At 35.1% G+C, this 13,926-nt stretch overlaps 1 protein-coding gene across 2 annotated transcripts in view; it reads right to left on the bottom strand.

Annotated features, from left to right (window-relative positions):
• NECTIN3 (nectin cell adhesion molecule 3) overlaps positions 1 to 13,926 on the bottom strand; it is a 207,130-nt gene that overhangs the window by 123,869 nt on the left and 69,335 nt on the right. For both annotated transcript variants that reach the window (XM_069069819.1, XM_069069820.1), the window contains exons 6-7: positions 11,500 to 11,638; positions 9,345 to 9,429 (exon numbers count right to left, since the gene is read on the bottom strand). In XM_069069819.1, coding sequence (XP_068925920.1) covers positions 9,345 to 9,429; positions 11,500 to 11,638 — 224 coding nt within the window. The remainder of the gene's footprint in view (positions 1 to 9,344; positions 9,430 to 11,499; positions 11,639 to 13,926) is intronic.

The raw sequence follows: 13,926 nt of genomic DNA, 5'->3' as shown, positions 1-13,926 counted from the left end.
GTCAGCCTCATTACTCTGTCATGAATTATAAAAAGAGGTATACAGTAGCCACAAAGGGATGTAGGATGGAGTCCTCAGAGATGGCTTTACATAAGAGGAAGAAATTAGTATGGTCTTTAAAGGAAGGAGGTAGCTAAGTGGAGAGGAGGACATAACCAAACCAAAAGAACAAGCTGAGTGAAGTCTCATAAAAATGAATTAGGAATGAATGTGGTTTGAGTTTGGTTGGCAGGGTACATGCTAAAGTAATAATTCATGCTTTTACAACAATTTATAGGACTGTGATGTTAGGATCCAAATTGGGCAGCTTTAGTCAGAAATTTTTATAGATCTTTTCCATTTTTTTGTCTGTTATACTCCTATTAGGTTCACTGATAAATCTTCTTTGGAAGATCTTACTTAGTTAGGTTTCCTGCCAACTTTTCTGTAAACATGTTTTCTTCTTCTACTGCTTTCTGATATTTTATGAGATGGTACTACTTATAAACTTCCATTGCTACTGCTAAACATTTATAAGCAAGTTTATATTCTGAGCCAGTGCCAGGCCCTGTGCTATTTCACATTTTTATCAATGACTTGGTTAAAGGCCTAAAAGACACATCTATCAAACATGAAGACGGCACAAAGCTGCAAGGGATAACTACCACACTGTACAACTGTGAGGTTTCAAAAAGATCTTGACAGGTTTGAATGTTGTGCCAAATGTAATGGTTTGAAATTTGATGTGGAAAAGCTATAAAACATCTACCCATGGGCGCCGGTGACATCACTGAGAGACAATATTGATAAACAAAAGATCCAGAAAAAGCCAAGGGGGACACCCTAAGTTTATAAGAATAACCTGAAGATCAAGCAAAGTATACTGATAAAGGGTGGTTCAGACGGTTGGAAAAGGATCAGAAGAAAGCTGTTTCCTGAAACAAAGAGGAGACAGTATTCAGGAGAAGGTGACTGACAATACCAAAGCATACATATCAAAAACTAGATCTGGCAAGTAATTAAGATCACCAAAGATGATCTTGCCTTTGGAATCTGGTTTCCGGAAGAAAGTGAAGGAAACAAGTTTAAGTGTTAGTTTAGCTGAGGAGGGGAGGTAGATAAAGGATGATAACAGGGATAAGTTTTTGTTTTGTTTTTATTTTTTTTAAGATGGGAGAGACATAGGCATGTCTGTAGGTTGCAGGGAAAAAGCCAGTAAACGGGAAGACTGAAGATTATAGAGAGGGGATGACAGAGGATCTATCTCATCTAATCTACCAAAGAAGGGAGATGGGATGGAATCAAGGATGCACACCGAAGGGCACGCTTTGGCAAGAAAAGCCCTATCTTCACAAGAGAAAAGTAGAGGGAACAATTAGAGAAGACATCTAAGTTGATGTCAGATGATAAAGGGAAAAGACGGAGGTCTCCACAAATGACCTCACTTTTTTAGTAACAATTAAAACAAAGTCCTTAACTGAGAGGGTGAAGGAAGAGTGCTTATGAGTTTGAAGAGGAACAAAAATGTTTAGAATGGCCACTAGGGTGTGTAGGAGACAAAAATGATTAGGGACATGGATTGCCTAGCCGTATTATCACGTGATAACCCAGCTGAGATGATGTACCACAAGATTGTAGGTAAACTACACTGAAAAGATTAGTGTCCAAGTCAAGAGAGCTAATAATCTTATTCTACCCTTCCCTGACATCCAGAAAACTGTATAAACTTTTGGGTGTCATGTTTGAAGAACGTCATAAGAAAGACAAAGAAAAATGGTATATAAATCTCAAAATTATGCTTTTAGAATCAATGGAAGAAACCAGGAATACTTAGATTGGTAAACATAAATTTTCACCTATTTCAGGGTTTCTTAAGCTGGGGTCTTGAAATCTCCTACACTGAAAACTATCATTCAACATTCGTTATATTTGTAACCACTCCATTTTATGTATTTAAAAACAAGATTCTGACCAGGGGTCAGTGGCCTTCATCAGACTACCAAAGAAGTCCATGATGCAAAAAAGGTTAACACCCCTTGACCTACTTGAAGAAATGTCAAGTGAAAGAGGATTTGTTCTGCTTACCCCCTAAAGAGAAAAATCAGGAACAATGGAAAAAGATGAAAAGAGATAAATTTAGATTTGAAGAAAAAGTACCTAATGATTAGTGGAATCTAAAAATAAAAGTCTGCCTCCTGAAGGTAGTGGGTTTCCCCTCACTTAAAATCTCCAAAAGCTGGAGGACCATTTGTTAATATAAGCTCCTGGAGGGTGGGGCTGTTCCACATCTATTTTTGTGTTCCCAATGCTTAACATTGTCTTGAAGATAATCTAACCTACTTTACACCTCTTCCTCTTGTTTAATTCTAAGCCTAATTTATTGTCCATTTTTATTCATTTTTCTCATATTTGCACATTAGTGGACAAGTGGACAGACTTTATGACAAATCTGACAAATGAACATTCTTTATTTGCTTTGTTGTTTTCAGTATGAATATCTAATTCAAATTTTTGAGTGGTAAGAGATAAAGGATGGTTAAGTGTAGTCCAGGGCTGATGCAACATGCTGTCTTCTACAAATGAAGAACTTATCCATCTATAAAGAATCTCTCTTAATTTGAGCTCTACATTGAATATCCTGCATCACAGGGGCAAACATGTCTGATGAACATACGTTCCTCTCACCCAATCTCTACAATCAATGGGTCATTGAAGAAAGTTTCCTCTGTCACATCCTTCAAGAAATTTTTAAATAAGTAGATGTTTTTAAAGTGGCATATTGCTCTATAAATCAAGTTCTTTTTAAAGAAATCAACAAAAGCAGAGTGAGATCTTGCATCCACTATGTTTCTCTGTCATTTATATGATGGTAAAACTGTAGAATATTGCTTACAAAAGTCTATTTGTACTCTACTAACATAGTCATCAAAAATGCCTCTGACACAATATAAAAAAGATCAGAAAAAAATGGTATGTATGAAAGTATATGTTTGTAATTGTTAATATTTCTTTGGTTGCCTTACTTTGATAGTAATTAGGCCCAAGATTTCACCCTCTGTGCCCTTTCCACACACATGCAACTTTGGTATCTCTTCTTCCTTCAGAGATCATGTAAATCAACTCTTTAAGGCCCTCACAATTATGGTGGCTTCAGCATTAAAATCTTCTTTAGATATCTGGTGATAATTCAGGAGCTTTTCTTCAATTTTAGGCTACTACTAAAAGCTTATTTGAAGTGGCAATATTATGAATTTGAAATTGAATATTATGAAATTGAAAAGCTTCTGTACAAACAAAGCCAATGTAACCAGGATTAAGAGGGAGGTGGGAAATTGGGAAAGAAAGAGACAACCTATGTCTCTGACAAAGGACTCATTTCTAAAATATACGGAAAATTGAGTCAAGAATAAGAATACAAGTCATTCCCCAACTGATAAATGGTCAAAGGATATGAACAGGCAGTTTTCAGAGAAAGAAATTAAAGATATCTATAAGCACATGAAGAAATACTCTAATTCACTATTGATTAGAGAAATGCAAATCAAAACAACTCTGAGGTACCACATCTCACCAGTCAGATTGGCTAAGATGACAAAACAGGAAAATGACAAATGATGGAGAGGATGTGGGCAAATTGGAACACTAATGCATTGCTGGTGGAGTTCTGAACTGATCCAGCCTTTCTGGAGAGCAATCTGGAATTATGCCCAAAGGGCTATAAATACTTTCATATCCTTTGATCCAGCAATACCACTCCTAGGGTTATATCCCAAAGACATCATAGAAATGGGAGAAAGACCCATATGTACAAAAATGTTTATAGCAGCTCTTTTTGTAGTAGCAAAGAATTGGAAATTAATGGGGGGCCCATCAATTGGGGAATGGCTGAACAAGTTGTGGTATATTCATGTTATGGAATATTATTGTGCTTTACAAGAAACGAGGAGCAGACAGTCTTCATATTTACCTGGAGAGGCTTATACAAACTGATGCTGAGTGAGAAGAGTAGAACCAGGAAAAATTTGTACACAATTACAGACACAATGTATGTGTGATGACCAACTGTGATAGACTGGACTCTTCTCAGCAATGTAGTGATGTAAGTCAATCCCAAAAGACTCACGATGGAGAGAAATATGTGCATCCAGAGAAAGAACTAAGTTTATATCCAGGTGGAAGCAAAAAACCTGATCTTTTTCTTTCTCTTATTTGGTTTTATGTCCTCTTTACCATTTTTCATTCCAGCTGGTACAATCCATCTTTATAACCTGACTAATGTATAATGTGAAAGTAAAAAAAAAATTTAAAAAATTTGTTGAAAAAAAAAAAGTTATAAAATGTAAAAAAAAAAAAAAGTCCAAGGGTGGTGGCTCTACTGTTCCTGATGGTAGAAAATTATAAAAATCATTGCAAATCTTTTCCATTTTTGTCTGTTTATTTTTCTATTTTCATTTTCATCCTTAAATGCCCTAGGAATGACTTTGCAGAGTTGGGTCAATTATCAAGCTTTCATTAAACTAGTTTTACTCTTCATTGCTTCGTTATGAGATAATAATGCTTATAAACTCGCATCATCTTCCCTCCAAGATTTTACAGTCTTGGAGTTTATAATCTAAACCAGTGCTGCCTTTGAGGGCCTCTTTCTTTAAGTATTTGCTGATTAAGGGAGTTTTTGTTTTTGGTTCTTTTGGTCTCCTTGATGACAGCTGATTTATATCTGCTCAACTTTATATGAATTTTTATAGCAAATATTCATGTCATTTCTTCCTTGTATTACTTTTACATCTTTTCCATAATCAATACCTTGTCTGAACAGGTTAAGACTGAGTTGCTTCAACTGTATGCTGTATTTCTTAATATCTTTTATTCTTTTTTCTTCTTAATATAGATGTTCACTCACAACTGAATGGATTTGATGGTGTTATTAAATTTAAAAATGGTGTTACTATATTAAAGTTAGTATAAAAAATGGTGTTAATATATAAAAGGTCATTGTTGATTCATATCAGTAATAGGACACAGGTATATAACACATACACACTTCTCTAATCATATACAGCCACGTATTAATACATATGTACATACACATACACAGAAAAAATTTTGCATAAGTTTCTACATATGTGTGTGTATATATATCTATATATCTTAGAAAGGCTACAGACACATATACACATTAAACATGTACAAATTCTATGCATATACACATACATACGTATGATATATAGATATATATATACACACATACACATGCACATAAACACAATGAACTAAACAAAAGGGTCTAGGAGACCAAGCTGGACCACATTTGGAAAACTTTGCAATGATTTTGATAATCCTTAATAGTTTTCACTGTACTATGTCTTCCCATCTTTTAAATACTAATTTTTCCAATATTTTTCAGAGGACATTATCTATGATGGTGCCATGTGTTTTTCTGTTTTACCACTTTTTTTGAAATAAGTATAGAGAATCATGATCTCTTTGATTCAATCTCTTTGCATCAATCAAGGAATCTTGTATAGTTAATACATGCAAAAGAAATACCCTGTTCAAAGAAAGCCCTTAGGTTTTCATTCTTCTCTACTGAGTCAAATATCTGTTTTTTTTTAATCAGCAAACATTAACAAAGTGGGATCTTGTATTCTCTACACTTTTCAGTCAATTATACAATTTTTAAAATGTGGTCAACTATAGAAAAGTTTGTGAAAGCCTGACTATTCCCTCCCCATAATGACAAAGAAGATATGTGACAATACCTGTTGCTGTCTTTTTGATAAATTTTTATAATAATACCATCTGTGACATTTTTAATCATTATGAATTTTTCCCTCACTACTGCTGCCCAAATAAGGGGCAATGGAGAAATGCAAAGTGGGCCTACGTAGGCTTTAGCAAATTACCAATGATTACCTGTTTAAACAGAAAAGAAAATGGTTATGATGATAGACATTATAATAGCTCGAATGGATAATTCCCCCTGTTATTCTACTTTGTGACAAGTTATTAAACACTAATTTTGACCAAAGAGTTAAAATTTCAGGTAAATCAAACAGGAATAGAGAGACTGACATAACTTATAAATAGGATTAAGCATTACCAATGACTGAACTGAAAAAAAATGCCATAAAAGACATAAAGGCATGAATTATCAGAAAAGGAGGCATACTGGCCATGTACTTAATGTGAAAGGTAGTAGATAGTCTAAAACATTATAGACTCAATGATGGCCTACCACACATTAAGAAGATTCTTTTCAGAAATCTTACAGAAAGACATGGACAAGAATTTTTTTTAATTAAATTTTATTTTCATGAAGATATTTACTTTCTCTTCTCACTTCTTCCCTGCCAACCCACCTTCTCTAGTCAAAAAAGCAAAATAAACAAAATCATACCCCTGTTACAAATGCATATAGTCAAATAATACAGATTTCTGCAATGGCCATGTCTTAAAGGGGGATGGGAGTGGGGCTGGGGGGAGGGGTGGGAAGGGTTATTTCATTCTGCACTCCAAAGAATAAGATTATAGAATGAGAGTGAATGGGTTATGGTCTTTAAGGGTAAAGGAAATAAATATACTATTGGAATCATGGATCCAATGAAGTATCATGGTGATGAAATAATCTAGATCAATCTAACCCAACAACTAGAGATTTTTCAAACATGCAAAGAGCACAGGTACAGCTTAACTAAAAATAAAGAACAGACTATGATCAAGATATATAAAAGTGTCTACCGAACTAGTGTGTGCATGTAAACGTGTGACAGTGAAGCAAAAACCTGCCTCTGTGGAGAATACACAGAGCTCACTTTGATAAAATTACCAATCTTGAATTATCAAAGAATTGTCTCCATATTATTAGATAAGCATATTTAAATATCCTGAATATAGCTGTCACTATTAATATCAGAAATTTCACCTCAAAATTAGTAGAACTGTTATTTCCTAACGGATTTTTGCCTTGGGGTAACCCATACATAGGATATATCACTTAAGTAGCTTCACTTCTAGATGGTAATGATACTCACTAAGAATAATTTCTTCTATATAATACTAATCAATTGAAGGCATCTGAATGGTTTAGACATCTTAGGGCTCCTGAGTCACTAGTAATGAGAAGGGAATGTTGTCTGGTACTGGTTGCTAAGATGTGTAATTAAATGGAGATAGGAAGATTTAATTCTGCTGCTGTTTTCCCTAGGGAAATAATTAGTGGCTGAATAAGTGGGTAGTACCTCTTCAACAGAAATAACAGTAGTTGAGACCTGGACAAAGATCACTTTCCAAATGAGGTCTGTCTAGTACTTGATGTGGTCTGGTAGTGGGTCCCTAGTTTGGATCTGGTCCCTATGCCTGACTCTGAGAACAAGTACCAGGAGTGATGGTCAGTCTCTTTCAGTTATGTCATGCATCCTTTCTTCACCAGACGAATAAGCATGTTTCTAACAATTCTTGATAAGTATCACAAGGGCTATAACAGGAGATAAACATAACACAATATGTACAAGGACTACTGCAATAAAATGCCTGGGTGATAATTAGGTGCTCTTACAGATCTCTCGGAAACTGGCAAGGCAAAAGGCAGTTACTATGTATTTTATATTATGTTTTCACAACACAAATATATCACTAATATTATATATAAATAATATATAAATAACCATATAATTATTCTATGACTTGATTATATGAATAATAATACTTTATCTTACAATTTGATTGCTAATTTAGCTTTAAATGTCCAAATATTTTACAGGCTTGGAAATTATTTCATCCATCACTCAAGTTCTGACACTCCTGGAGAGGTTAAAGCCATTACCTTAACTCTCAGTATCATAGAATCCCAGTGTTTTAAAGTTAGAAGGGACCTTGGACCCTTTCATTTTACAGGCGAGTATACAGTTTCAGAACAGTGAAACAATCTGACCAAGGTTAGAGGGTTAGCAGGTAGCAGAGCCAGGACTATAATGTTCCTGGACTCCTTTCATAGCACCATGAAGCATACCTTCTCTTGCTAATATGTTTTTCTAACTTCCCCTTTCACTCTTCTTGTAAACCTCTCCCTCTAAAACATCCAAGCTTGCTAATTGTCCCTATATACAGTAATATATAATAGTACCTACCTCTGTGTTTTTCTTAAGTCATATCTTGAATGCTTCTTTCCTAGATATTCAAATCTCCTTATCTCTTTCTAAAATCCCCAGCTCAACAATTACCTAATTTCCTAATTAACCACATGACACTTTGATTACGTATTGTGAGGCTCCTCAACTTGCTGTCAAGCTTACTGTTACCACTCATGGGTTCTCCATTCAATTACTGGATTAATATTGGGAGATATAAGGTTTTCTCCCTCTCTTCCCATTAGCACCACCCCTAGCTAATTATTAACTTTGTTTATATCTGCTTGTTTGCTTTCTCAGCTGAGGAAAGTGGTGTAAGGAATATAAGGTCTCTTTGCAAGAAAGGGACGGGTAACCCTTTATATATCAAGTCAAGTCATCCTCTTAAAAACAAAAACAACCTATTTTATTGAGGTAGTATAGCTAGAACTTATCAGTGGGTTCCAGGTTCTGGCAGCAAACAGTGAAGGATATGAACAATCCAGAGGAAAGGGGAAGCAGCTAAGGATCTCTTAATCCAATTCCTCCCTCTACAGTGACACTCCTTCCCCCAAACAAATTTAATTTCTAGTAAAGTAACTCGTCATATCCAAACTGAAATGGCAGGAAAAAGTCTTAAAGGGCGGCGGCCAGGTAGCACAGCAAGTAAGAGCACCGACCCCAATGTTGGGATGACCTGGGGACTGAATCTGGGCTCAGACACTTAGCACCCACCCAGAAACACCTGGCCATGTAACCTTGAGCAAGTTACTTAACCCCAAATGCTTAAAAAAAAAAAAAGTCTTAAAGGTTAACAGTGTAACTACTTCAAAATTTCGAACATAACACAGGATTCAGTGAGTTTATTTTTTATTTTGAATTATCTGTATTTCCCATTATTATTATGAAAGAACACAGCATTCATTTTCAAAAGAAGCAATATTTAAATTTAGACTCCAATGACATACTTACCATGTGTTAATGGTCTATAAATCAAGAACCATATTTTTTAATGAAAATTTTATTTCTAAGTATCTCAAACAAATAATCCCCAACTCCTAAAAGAAAAGCTCATACCACCAATCATCAAGAATAGAGACAAAGAGAGGCTTGCACTACACCTCAGTTTTCAGAGCAATGAACAAGCTATGAACAAGCTATATAACTACTATTCAGTTTCAAGAAACAAAACATTTACATAAGGCGTTGGGTATTTTGCACTCTATTTGAGGTGATTTTTAAGTGGGCTCATTAACCTACCTGATGTGTGATTTCATTTTGAGGCACAGGGAGAGATCTTTCTTCATACACAGGAGGTGGTTTATGTGTGGGTGGAAGATCGATCCTGCATTAAAAAGAATAAACAATATGACTGCCACATTTAATGAAAACAAAAGGAAAGTTGGTGGGGAGGCTCCCTAGAATTCTGAACATGATTTCCATGCTACTGTTTAAATTGTCTCAAATATTTAATATTCAGCACTCATTTTCATTTACCTTTCAGAGCTGAGAAAATAAGCAGAATTAGAGCTTAGAGAAAACCAAATCAACCTACATTCTGCAGCTAATATCTAAAGTGCACGCACATAATACTATACACATCCCAAAGTTTGTAGAGAGGCTTTTATATTTTAAAAAAACTATATCGTAACTTTTTATTAAAGACATATGTATGTTACATGTCATTAATGACATATATGTGAAGCACACACATACATGTGGGTGTTTTATATAAGACATTCCCTTAAACAATATAATTAAAAGTATTTTTCAGGTTTATTAAATGACTGGGTAAGAAAAATACTCAATGTTGATATTAAAAAAAATTTTATATGGGCAAAAAACTCAAAATGTCTTGGCTTGTCACCCAAATATCAAAGTTCTCAATGCCCTGGGCAACTGGAAATCCTGCTTTCCAAAGAAACTGGAACTTTTCCTTCTAAGATAAGAGGAAAACACTCAGATTTTCCAATGAAAATAAATAATTACTTCTCTTAATAACTGTGCAAACAATTAAAATGAAGCAATATTAGAATGGTGTTTTTGATTTCTAAACACCCAGTTGATTATAATAGAGCAAACCAAAAGACAAAATGTCTGAAGACCATCAGGAACAATCTTAATATATTCAATTAATAAATTAAATGTAAATTTTACAAAAAATACCAGTCTTGGACATTGTAGTTAATACACTGAATTTCATAAGAAAACATAAACATGAAATAAGAGATGTACAGTAAGAACTGCAGAATTGTCAAAGTTGTAATAGGAAAGCAAATGAATGAAAAATACACCAAATGTCATATATAAAAATTTATAGTTTTAAATTTGTAGAAATGTAAAATTTGATAGTTAAAAAGAGAATAGAACTAAGCACGAAAATGAATGAACCATACTAAAATTTCATTTATAATAGTATTAAAACAGAACTAGGAAAATGAACTTCCTTAGACTCCAAGTGAGACCTTATTGAGATGCCAAAGTTACCTTATGAAGTTTAGGAAGTCCCACAATATATGCACAAGATATAAACGCTCTAGTCAAGCACCACTATAGTAAGACAGGCATTTATGGACTAATTATTATTTGCTGTTTACCAAACGACCCAAAACTTAAGGACTTGGATCTTATAAGAGTTAGAAGTATGTTATAGGGACTAGCCTGAATGAGGAATTTTATAGTCTCTCTTAATTCACATATAAGTCAGTAAAGGTTAAAAGACTTGAAGGCCATACAGATAAAAGTTGCAAAAGCTAAGATAGGGAGCTGACTCCATATTTCTGCCAATATGCCACTCTAGACAGAATTATGTTTGGTTTGTTTTTGTATTTAAAAAATAATTCAGCTAAAATCAATTATTCCAGAGTCTCGATTTATATTATTTTTTAAAAAATAAGATGTCTAACTCCATAATTTAAGTGCATGTCACATAAAAAGATAAATAAATTCTCCTGAAGATATGATTAAAAACATTTTCAATAGCTCCCAGTGGGTTACTATATGAATTGTTACACAAAACTGACGCTAAATATGTTTGTGACTTGGTCATATGCATTTTAGAAGGTATTCACATTTGTTTTTAGAAGTCTAATAAAAAAATACAAAGAGAGGGGGAGGAAGAAAGGGAAAGAGAGTACACATGAATGCAACTTCTTTGGCCATAGTAAAAGAAAGTCAATGTATTTTAGGTTAAAATGTAGACATTGCATTCATCTTAATTGGCCCCTTATTTTTTCCATAAGGTATAGGCTGAAACGTCCTATTATGAAGATGTCTTTATTTGTCAAAACATGTAAATTTACTTTTACTGTCTTCCTTCAAATATTTAGAAATCATATTTACAACAAAAATTAAAACTCCCGAATATATAATGATTATTCACAATCAAAACATGCAAAAAGAAAAAAATACCTACACTTTATCAAGATAGGATGGTCTCTTCTTCCGAGGAGTAAGCAACACAGTCACAAAGATAGTAATGATAAAAAGTGCAAGGACAGCTCCAATTACTGCTCCAGCTACTGCTATGGAAGAGGTCTGCTTAAATGGAACATCTGGAATGCAATACAGATTATGCTTTTTGAGGCAACTGGTAAAGAGTAAATAATGAATGCATACTTTTATGCCTGTAAGATGCAGGAAATATTTTTGAATTAAAGTATGATATTCAAAAATAACCCTGAAAAACCCAGATTCTGGTTCACTTTTTGTGGCTACAGCCATTATGAATTTAATAAATTTTCTTATGATTTTCATTTAAACTACCATCCCCATACCCTTTCCCTGCTTTTGTCAAGCAATGCCTTCAGTTTAGTGCTCACAATTCTCTCCATAAGTTATTTTGGGAGTCTAGGAGAAAAAAACGAGGCCTAGAGGAAAGATGTACACAACAGCCCAACGGGCGGATATGAGATTCTGAATCAGAGGAGCAATCATTTGGAGAGATGAGGATAGGTATGAGATGTTGAAGCCAATCGGATATTACAAAATCAACACGGAGAATCAAAGACTGGCTGTAAACATGGATAAATAGAAAAAAGGTGTCCTTGACAGGTATAGATAGGTTAGGAAGAAGAGTTGGAGTACTGGGAGAAGGGAGAAAAGAAATTATGTTATCTGCTTTTTTGGGGTGGAAGGTACCTATGGTAGGCCGTCATCCAGTAGAGATATCTAATGGGCAGTTTGTAACATAGGATTGGGGGTCAGAAAAGAGACTTAGGACTAGATATATAGATTTGACAATATTCTAAAGAGACGACGGAATTCTTGGGAGCTGATGAGATCACCGAGGAAGAAGAGCTCAAGACAGCCTTAGAAGGGAGCTTCATTGGTACAAGATAGAAAATGGAGGATTATGTAGCAAAAAAAGTAAGAAGGAACAATCAGATTGGCAGAACTAGGAAAGAACAGTGTCATTGAAAGGGAGAAAAGAATATCAAGGAATGAAAAGTGGTCAACAGAATCAAATGTTGCAAAGAGGTCAAGAAAGATGAAGACTGCCCAAGAATCTCAGGCATGTTAAAAATCAAAAAAAGTTTGTAATCTTAGAGTGGTAGAATTAGAAGTGAGAATAGAATGGGGTATATATAGCAGTATTTAAGAGTTTAGCTAGAAAAGTAAGGATAAAGGCTTAAAAGCTTGAGAGGGTAGACAGGAAGTCAAGTCAAAGTTTTGAGAGTACAGGTGAAAACTATTTGCCACATTTTTATTATGGCCCCATGATTCCATGAGTATATTTCTAAAAATCAAGGAAGTTGCCAATAGGTTAGCTAAAGGGAGTCTGACTCTTAATAATCTGTAAACATTTATTAAGCACCTACTCACTGTGTTAGGTGCTTGAGATACAAAGTAAAAAAAAAAAGGTAGTCCCTGACCTCCTAACAGGGAAGACAACAAGCAAGTGTCTACAAACAAGCTATATATACAGGAAACACACTCACATTCTCACACAAAAGCTACATACGGTATAAAAAGTAAATCATTAAATGAGGGAGGGCACTAGAATTTAAAAGGGGTTGAGAAAGGATTCCCTTACAAAATGGATTTTAGTCAGGACTTAAAAGTCAGAAGTGGAAATGCGGAAGAAGAGCCTGGCAGGCATGGAGGACAGCCAGAGAGCCAGGAAGTTTGTTTGTGGGGCATCAAGGGGACCAGTGCTACAGAGTATATGCCAGGGAATAAGGTGTAGGAAGGTGGTGAAGGGCTTTGAATATCAAATGGGATGTTTTATTTGATCCTGGCATTGATAGGGAGTCACTAGAGTTAAGTAGGGAACTGATATTGTTGGTTCTGTGCTTTAAGAAACTCCCTTTGGCAACTGGATGGAGGGTGCAAAAGCAAGTTATTTCAATGAGGCTCATTACTTGGAGGGCCTGCTTCAGAGTGTTACAGAGGGCAGAAGGGGGCTTTATTTTTGAGAGATGTTGCACAGATGAAATCAACAGGCTTTGCCACCAGATTGGAAGTGAAGGATTAAGAGACGGTGAGGAGTCAAGGTTTATGAACCTGAAGGACTGGGAAACCAGTGTTGCCCTCTTTCGTAATAGCAAAGTTAAAGGGGAGGTGTGGGAGTGTTTGGAGGAAAAGGCAATGCTTTCTACTTTGGAGTTTAAGATGTCTACTGGCCATCCAGTTTAAGATGTCTGAAAGACAGATGGAAATGCTAGTATGGAGGTCAGCTGAGATGATGGGGCAGGATGGTAGATTTGTCAGCACAGAAATGATGAGACCACCAAGTGTAGTATATAGGAAGAAGATGAGCCAGGACAGAATCTTGTGGGACATCTATGGTTAGAAGGATGAACATCTAGCAAAGGAGATTTGAGGAGTGGTCAGATAGGAG

This window comes from Petaurus breviceps, unplaced genomic scaffold, assembly GCF_028583685.1.
Source record: "Petaurus breviceps papuanus isolate PSGF00001 unplaced genomic scaffold, PetGlider_PUasm1.0 90792, whole genome shotgun sequence".
In the NCBI taxonomy this organism is placed as follows: Eukaryota; Metazoa; Chordata; class Mammalia; order Diprotodontia; family Petauridae; genus Petaurus; species Petaurus breviceps.
The sequence above is the reverse complement of the archived record's forward strand: the minus strand, read 5'-3'. Positions and strand labels throughout refer to the sequence as shown.